This window comes from Labeo rohita, chromosome 5 (assembly GCF_022985175.1).
Source record: "Labeo rohita strain BAU-BD-2019 chromosome 5, IGBB_LRoh.1.0, whole genome shotgun sequence".
Classification (NCBI taxonomy): domain Eukaryota; kingdom Metazoa; phylum Chordata; class Actinopteri; order Cypriniformes; family Cyprinidae; genus Labeo; species Labeo rohita.
The window spans coordinates 18,529,453-18,538,806 of NC_066873.1; the positions used below are offsets into that span (position 1 = coordinate 18,529,453).

The window sequence follows — 9,354 nt, forward strand, 5'->3', positions numbered from 1 at the left end:
TTTGAAGCTGTCATTGGCTGGGCTACAAAACATGGCATAATTCATATGGTGTGTTTGACCTGAGCTGAGACAGAGCCATACCAGTCTGACGCTTTATCCCGTACACTTACAAATTGATTATCACAACGGAAGCAGATTAGAAAATTTATAGATAGAAAGACCTTTGAATTTGTAACTATTTGTGGAATTGAGGGTATTAAGACAAAACCAAAACAATGATGTGCCTAAAGGTTCATATTCAAGAGTAGTTACATTGTCTGTAAACAAACAAGTTAATTCTGTGGGAAATCACATTTGCCATCTTCAGCTTTATAGGCTATAGTCTTAAACACTTTACTCATTCTTACTTATTTAAGCAATGATGCGATGCGGGGGGGTTTATATGTATCTCTGAAGGGCACCAAATGTCTTCAGAAAAGTTTCGATTCAATTGGATCTGATAAAGTATCATTCATGAATGCAGCGCTACTTTGTTTACAGCTGTTACTGGATTTTCAGTAAGCCTATCTGCTGCCCCCCCCCACACACACACACACAACCACCCATATAACCCTGTTTTCAATGAATATAATAATTATACTTCTGTCTCATCCCTTTTCTGAAAAAAAGGTTTAAAGCCTGAAATGTGAGGTTCATCAGATAAATGTGAGGTTCATTTAGATATATTTTTTTGTTTTTGTGACAACCTGTATCTCACCTGTAAATCATGTTTTTACAGTCATTTTACAGTTCAATTTGTTACCACAGACATTGGTGGTAACAAATTGAAATAAAAACTACCCTACTCATATGGTGTTAAGTTTTATTTTTAAAATAATTTTTGCAGGTTTTAAAAAAGGTCTTTAAAAAGTCTCAAATTTGATTTTAAAAATCCTGCAGACAGATGTATCTTTGCACACTGCCAGCATCTAAAATGATTTTAATCAGCATTTTGGTGTTCATAAAAGAGGGCTCTCTCAACTTTTTATTTTTACAGTTTATCAATTGAAATAAGATTTTGTAGGCTTTGCATACACATGTGCACCCGTCAAAAGCCTGAAATCACAATTTAAGACCTGCTGAGGGGTGTACAAGATCAGTGTTGATGCTCCTTTAAGTTTTTATGCTGCATTCCAGACAACTCAAAATTAAGATTTTTCCAGGCTCCTATTTGGGAAATAATGTCTAGAATGCCGCTTAAAGTCGGATCGCTGACTTAAGTCGGGACAGACCAATCGACCCCAACTGGAGCTACCTTGTGTCAAACTTAAAAACTTTACACATTAAGTTTATAAAATAATACCATATTTTTTACTTTTCATTAGCTGTTTTCAAAAGAAACTGCAGCATTTAATGGTAATTATTTTATGTTTTTGCCATTACTGACTAGGGATGTAACGGTATGAAAATTTCTAATCACGATTATAGTAAACAAAATGAAGTTAAGATAAACAAAGTTATCAGTATTATCATGGTATTGTTAAAATGTACTGAAAATGTTCAAAATATACTGCCACATAAATCACTTCACCAAGTTTTATATTTAAAATTAACAAACAACAAATAAAATGACTTTCTATTTGCATAATCACTAAAACAACAACAGTAGCCTACCAATGATATCCGAATTTTAAATGACAACATGACTGACAACAGTTTAACTACAACAGTTTAACAGTTTAGCATGTTCAAATATCGAATGTAACTTTTCAAATAAAGCTGTGAAAAAGTTTCATAAAAAGATAAACCTCACATTTCAGCCTTTAAATAAACAAAAGGGTTAAGTCAAAATGATAATTGATTTAAGAAATTATTATATGTATTTTATCTGTTCCATAACAAATCTAGATAACTGGTCTGACTTATTTAAATGTGTAGAATCCACTTAAGCTTGTTTTTCATCAACCGGTCAGAATTTATGCTACAGCAGAGCATGTCAATTCGGTCTGTTTTTTGGCCAGACAAAAACGGCACACAAGCTGCATGTAAATGTAGGTCTCTGTAAATCCACTGTATGACACTAGATGGCGCTTATGGAAAAGCTGAATTACAACTGTTTCCGTGAACTCCGTGGATACAGCAGCATTGCGTCATGAGCACTACTTTAGATATTACATGGAGCAAAGGTAAAAACAAAATGCCATCAAATCTTTTCTGAAGACAGTCCGAACCTTCAGAGGTACATTCATATAATTAATTAATTCATATATTCATTATAATTCCCGATTTATGTAACTGCCACTGGGGGCCCAACCCCCAGTTGCGACGGCTTCAAATGAACTTAAAATAATTTGTTACCCGGCTGCCTTAAAATTTTAAGTTCAGTCAACTCAAAAAAAAAAGGTTTATTCAACTTGAAATGTTAAGTTATACTAAGTTAAGTTATAACTTAAGTTCTAACTTGACTTAAGTTATATCTAAGTTAAGTGACAACTTAGATATTTGAGTTGAATCAACTTAAAATTTTAAGGCAGCTGGGTTACTTACCCATCTGTTAAGTTTAACAAACACAAATATCTAAGTTGTTACTTAGTACAACTTAACATTTGAAGTTGGCTAAACTTATTTGAGTTGACTGAACTTAAAATTTTAAGGCAGCAGGGTAACAAATTATTTTAAGCTGACTCAACAAATTGTGTTTTTTGTTTTTTACAGTGTAATACAGACGTTTTTGCGTGCTCTGCTTTTAGATTTATATTTAGACATTATAAAATCACTATTAAAATTGACATACCACAAAAACATGAACAATTCATCAACTCTACATGAATCACACAAAAATTACTATTTCAATTCAAAACTGTGGTATTTTTGGCAAAAGCTATAGTTTATAATTTTAGCATACCTCCCAGTATGATTTGTAACAAAAGGAAAAATAATAAGACTTGAAATACTTTAAATAAAGATAATTGTTTTACCAAGTTCAAGATTGAGTTTGAGGATGATTCTCAACAAAATTACATTTTCTATATACTGTAATATAATTACAACATTTTTTAAATTTTCATGTGACCTTGACAGCTGATACCTGAGCAAACATAATAAATGCTCTATCAACAGTTAGGAGCCAAAGGGGTTTGGGGGTAGAAGGGTTCAGACAGCATTTTAAAATTGTATTATATGACAAATTAACGTTACTAAGTCCCTAATTATAAAATATCTGGCAGTGTTTAAAACTGTCCTCAGCTGATCGATTTGGGTCATGTCACAAATGAAACCAATATACAAACATGTTCTACTTGTATCAGTCACATTAGAAAAAGAATAACATATGTATCAATATGTAAATTTCTAGAAAACACTCTACTATATAATTAAATAAGGAAAGGATTTATCAAATTTATCTATTTTCAAAGTTCTAAGACTGTCCAGTGATAAAAGAAGCCAAGAAGGTGATTTTAGTTTTAGACTTTAGTCAAGATTTTTCAGGGCGGTCAGGTAACTTTGGATATGATTGATAGTCCTGATATGGAGGTGGAGCTGATGGCTCAGGCTGGTATGAATTTGGACCAAATTGACCAGGAGGTGCAGGGAAACCAGGTGCACCAAATTGACCAAGAGGAGGACCAGGGTAACCAGGAGCACCAAACTGAGCAAGAGGAGGACCAGGGTAACCAGGAGCACCAAACTGAGCAAGAGGAGGTCCAGGGTAACCAGGAGGTCCAAACTGAACATGAGGAGGACCAGGGTAACCAGGAGCTCCAAACTGACCAGGTGGTCCAACCACATTATGTGGTGGGGCTTGTGGAGCCATAGGAGATGGGTTGGGGTACATATTGCTTCCTGGTGGTGGATTCCAGATTCCAAAGTCACTGTTTCTAGCGGGCTGAGGAGGAAGAATCACAACTGGGAACTTTATCTCTGGATCTGAGGCATACGGCACATCCAGGTAGACCTAGACACAATGCACATGTATTAAAACACAGATGATTGAGTTTGGACTGTACAATTAATTATTTTTATGCATTTTAAATGTGTGCATGTTTTTAGTTAAGCATACACCATTTTTGGGCAAATAAAAATAAATACATTAACTTTAATAGCAGTTATAGCATTGATATCAAATATTCAGCAACATAAACTCCCTTATAGAGATGACTAGTCACAGCCCTTAATTTACAAAATGGTTAACAGGTTAAATTCAACTTTACAATAAAAAAAGACACACAGAAATTCCAGGCGAATGTGTGTTCACTTCATTACATTAAGCTGCTTTAGCTGTTAAAACTCACCCTGAGTCTGTATTCAACCTTGAGGATCCTACAGTTTAGGACAGAGATGGTGAGGCTGGGAGGAATGGACAGCACTTTGGTGACAGATTTCTTTGAGTTTGGCTCAATGGGTTCCCCTTCATCTTTAAGAATGTTATGTGTGTGAAGTCTTCTCTTGCCTTTTGCCAAAAAACTGTGTTTTTCATACAGGCAGTATTTTGGCTTGATTGAACGGGAAGAATTGTTCTGAACTTCAGCCAAAACTTTCAAGCCCTCTCCTATAGTGAGACATACTTTCGATTAGTAAATTACATGATAAAATATCACTAGAAAATACAACCTTGACTGCTCTTTTGACAGTTCACAATCCTATTACATCTGCAATTTAAAGTACATAATGAAAACTCTAGTTTACAGTTACACTGTAACTGCAGGTCGAACTAATCTTCCTCAAAATGTGTATGTTCCAAACAAAACTGTGTGGGCTGAAAAAAAAAAAATTTTTGCTTACACTAAAAAAGGTTCACAGAAAGTGAACTTAGGCCAGAAAAATAAGACACAATATAAGACATAATATTAAATCTTATTAATAATTAAGCCTTTCTCTGAACAAAGTCTGGCACCCACTTACCGAGACATTGTCAAACTGACAGAACACGTTTAACGAATTGATGAAAATGGCTGTGTCTAATACTAATCAAGCTTGACACAACAGAACAAGAATTGTTGACAATGAGGGAACATCAACAATGCTGAGGTATTATAATAATAAATACAATGTTACCAAGGTAGTATCCCATTTTCTCAGTGTTTATGTTCATGGAGACACTTCCAGAGGTGAAGAGTTTCATTTGTTTATCTTTGGTTCCATACTGAGGTGCCTAAAAAAGACAAAACATGTAATACAGATAGGTGAGGAAACTTAAAAACATATAGATGAATGCATGGGCGACATTTGACTCTTGAGTCAGGGGGGGGGCAAGAAAAAAATTTTTCGGATAAGCATTAAAACAATCCCCTACCGTATTGCAACGCACCAAAGCAGTCATTACAGCGCAGTCAAGAATAACTTCCCGTTTTAAGTGTCAGTTGACAGCCTTTCATTTTTAACCAAATGTGCACGCTGCTTTTCTGATTTTCCGTGTCTTTTTCCCGTGTCACGTGACGTATCCGTTTTAATTCGTTGTCACTAAAGGTGAAACACGTTAAGAAAAAAATGAACGATCAGTTGTGGGACTGTTTTGTCATAAATCGCATACTATTCATTTCTGAACTTTACCGTCCGTTACTGGCAATGAAATTAGGCTACTGGTTGATATGTCCCGGTAGAGCCCTGAATTGCGACGGGCCCCGACTTTTTTACGTCCCTAGGGCCGGGCTTCGGGCCAATTTTTACGTCATAGTTTAGACCCGGGACGAGCTTCGGGCCTGTTTTAGGCTTCATTTTATGTTTATATTTTAGACATCCGCCAGATTTTGCTTTCACTTTCAAGACCGGCTCGGAAGGCGTTTAGTGTCTCCGTCAGCAGCAACGAGCGCGCCTTCAGCGCAGCTGGAACAGTTCCGCGTTTAAGTGCACACAATAGGCTAAAGCTTGCCGCAAAGCACCGGCAAAAGTTATTACTATGAATGTGTCGGGGGAAATAGTATGGGGATTTTTGAATTATTCATTAATAAACTCGTGTTTTCTGAGTCAGTGTCGCAAGGATGAAGTTGCCGATCCTGACTCGCCGTCTCTCTCTGGATGCGCCTTTAGAGAGAAATGCATCCTTAAAGATTACATAATGAAATAGTTTTTGTTTTCGATTTGCTTTATTTCGTTAAGTTATAATGTAAAGCTTTCTATAGATATATGTATAATGTCTGTGAGTTAAGTATTCGCTGAGTTTCGGTTCATTTTTGTGAAGCGCTGCTGTTGAGACCACAGACAGTGCATAATGTTTGTTTTCTTTATGTTAGAAGCACCATTTGCAACGTTTTGTTGATATTGTGAGTGCACACAAATAAAAGTAAACCCTTTACAGTTCCGAATGATGTATTATTTTTACTTTTATCAGCAAAAATGACGGAATATTTAAAATGGTTTCCACTGAAAAAAATGCAAGTGATCGCGCTGGCGCCTCCATGTCCTGCAAAGCGGCTTTAGCTTCCACTCTCCACACAAATGATTGGATATGCGCCAATAGCACACATTTATCTAGGTTTAACGTTTAAACTAACATTGATTTATACTTGAAGTCGTGATGATTTGAGAAGGCAAAATTTATCAAACAGACTATGATCAGTCTTACGCTGGCCGCTTTGTCTTTGTCGCTTTGACGACTAACCATCAACTGCCCCCCCCCCCTCCCTTAATGTCGCCCATGGATGAATGTATGGTAAAGACTTCCATGGGATTTAATCTCACCATTAGTTCAGGATTGGACACATCCGGTCTGGAGACATAGTGAAACTCTGCTTTGTCTTTGCTAGAAACACGCATTGATCTTTCTAGCTTTGCCTCCAAAGCGTGGACAATTTTTCCAACTGAACCTTTGAAGGTTGGTGGGAAGTGTCTATAAAGAAAAGAATATGTAAATATAGAGTAAGAAAGTGGGCCTAGTGTTTTTTTTTAATTCATTCTGTTTTAAAGGTTTAAGGTTTAAGTACTTTTTTTAAAATGTAATTCATATTTAAAAACCTTTTGTCTGCTAAATTAAAGTGTGGTAACCAACATATGTCCTGACAGGAAAACCATATAACAGAGAGAACCATTTTAGACCATTACAAGATTATAGCTTTAAAACATTATAATAAAATAATAAATAAATAAAATTGTTAAGGTCAAATGACCTAAACCTAAGACAACTTCTGAATATTCATGACTCATAAGGTCTTATGACACTGTACCTTAACCCAGATTACAGTCACTCTAAACCCGCTTTTACCTTTCACACTTGCAATTTAGAAGTGGACGGAAAAGTCAAACAGGTGAACTGGAGTAAAGAAGGGACTATGTCATTCTAGCATTTAGTATGAAACGTCCACTCTGTAAATCGCATTAGTCGACAATATATAATCTAAAATCTAATTTATAATATACACTACCGTTCAAAAGTTTGGGGTCAGTACATTTTTATTGTTTCTTTTTTTTTTTTTTTTTTTTTTTTTTAAGAAATTAATACTTTTATTCACCAAGGATGTATTAAGTTAATAATTAAAAGTTTATTAAAAGTTAATAATAAATAATTTACATTGTTATAAAATATTTATATTTTGAATAAACACTGTACTTTTTAAACTTGTTATTCATGAAAGAATCCTGAAAAAAAAAAAAAAAAAAATTACAGGTTCCAAAAAATATTTGGCAGCACAACTGTTGATATTATCCAACATTGATCATTCTAATAATAAATCCGCATATTAGAATGATTTCTGAAGGATCATGTGACACTTAAGACTGGAGTAACAGCTGATAAAAAATCAGCTTTTCATCACAGGAATAAATTCTATTTTAAAGTATGTTAAAATAAAAACATTATTTTATATTGTAAAAACATTTTTCGATATTACTGTTTTTTTTTTTTTTTTTTTAATCAAATAAATGCAGCCTTGATGAGCATAAGAGACTACTTTAAAGACTATTACAAGTCTTACTGACCCCAAACTTTTGAACGGTAGTGTATATTCTGTCCTATCAATACCAATGACTCGAAAATATGCCAAAAATAACGTTAACCTGGGGTTTATGAATGTTCATCTTATGAATACCCAGGATTAATTGTTAACCCTGGGTAAAGTATGAGCAGTGTAAAATGTAAAGCTTTTTGACACTGAAAAATATTTCTCCTTTTTCTGATCCTTATTCACTGATCCACATACACGTTTTATAGATTCAAAGTCATACTTTATGTAAAACAAAGAGTTGTAACTTACTGTTGAGGCAGCTGAAAGGTGAATGGGTAAACGTGACGCCCTGGTGCAACAACTGAAGAATCTAATAAGTCATAAATGAGCGAAAAGATTATGTTTCCCAGTTTAATTTTCATAGCTTTTCATGCAATGTTCATTTAACATCAGAGCAGACTTACACGGCTGTCCGGAGGGATCTTTCAGCATCTCACGGTCATTACCTACAAGATCAGGTTCACACAACAAGCTGGTTGAATCGACCTGATGTCTACTAACACACACACACAAAATATATATACAGCTGTAGTTTCTCCTACCATGGGTTTTGTCCTCCACAACGAAAAACCTCTTCACGGAATAATACTTCTCCTTATCCGAGTAAACAATAGTTGTTTGACCATGACGCTCGGACCAGCACACCTCTGCTTTCCCTTTAATTTTCACACTCAACGACTGTATTTGTGTGTCCTTCGCTACATCCAGAATGACTTGTCCCGATATAAAATCCCCGCTGCTGAAGGTATTGCCCTGGTTGATAGGATTGTAAGTCACAGAAATGCTTTTCACAGTGTTGGACATCTTGCCTCCTGATACCAATATCTGCTTCTGGCGTTTGAACTCAAACTGAAATATCGTTTTAGTATAGGCACTTACGCCATGGCTCCAGACAATCAGCAAAGTAGGCCTATGTGGACTTCCATCTGTGGGTGGGACATTCTGATGTTTGAAGCTGTCACCGTTCGTGGGCTAGGCTGCAAAACACTGCATAATTCAAAAGGTGTTTAATAGTAGTTGGGCGTGTTGTTACTGTATGGTAATGGTAATCCACTTTAACCCGCTTATGCTGCGTTCCAGACGACTCAAAATTCGGATTTTTCCCACCGCCTACTTAAATAAACTCTAGAACGCCACTTGAAGTCGGACATCCGACCTGTGAACTCGGGGCAAATCGATCATCCGCGACTTCAGAGAGACCAATCATTTGACGTCGCACAGTGTGGAGCTCCCTTATGTCAAACTTAAAAACATTACACATTAAGTTAAACTAATAGCTTATTTTTTGATTTTCATCAGATGTTTTCAAAACGAATGGCAGCGTTTCATGCTAATTATTTTCTGTTTTTGCCGTAATTGACGCAACAAAAATGAAATGCTCTTGTGTCATAGCGACATCGTGCGGGCAACAGAGCTGGGTAGTAACTAAATACATGTAATCTGGATTACGTAATCAGATTCCAAAAATTAAGCACTTGTAATTGGATTATATTACATT

General features: G+C 35.6%; 1 protein-coding gene across 1 annotated transcript; it reads right to left on the bottom strand.

Annotated features, from left to right (window-relative positions):
* Positions 1-2,592: 2,592 nt before the first annotated feature.
* Positions 2,593-8,930, bottom strand: LOC127165516 (arrestin domain-containing protein 3-like). The gene is made up of 7 exons (XM_051110212.1): positions 8,399-8,930; positions 8,261-8,302; positions 8,106-8,166; positions 6,598-6,745; positions 4,975-5,071; positions 4,212-4,468; positions 2,593-3,874 (listed from the first exon to the last, which is right to left on the bottom strand). The coding sequence occupies exons 1-7, from the start codon at positions 8,658-8,660 to the stop codon at positions 3,395-3,397; spliced, it is 1,347 nt and encodes a 448-aa protein (XP_050966169.1). The 5' UTR covers positions 8,661-8,930; the 3' UTR covers positions 2,593-3,394.
* Positions 8,931-9,354: the final 424 nt, after the last annotated feature.

What these genes read in the sequence shown, in the direction of transcription:
- LOC127165516 (XM_051110212.1), bottom strand. Translation starts at nt 8,660, where the DNA reads ATGTCCAACACTGTGAAAAGCATTTCTGTGACTTACAATCCTATCAAC. An exon ending in TGTGGAGGACAAAACCCATG is followed by an intron (nt 8,303 to 8,398) that starts GTAGGAGAAACT and finishes CTGATCTTGTAG; the next exon opens with GTAATGACCGTGAGATGCTG. An exon ending in ACCTTTCAGCTGCCTCAACA is followed by an intron (nt 6,746 to 8,105) that starts GTAAGTTACAAC and finishes TTTTCTTTATAG; the next exon opens with ACACTTCCCACCAACCTTCA.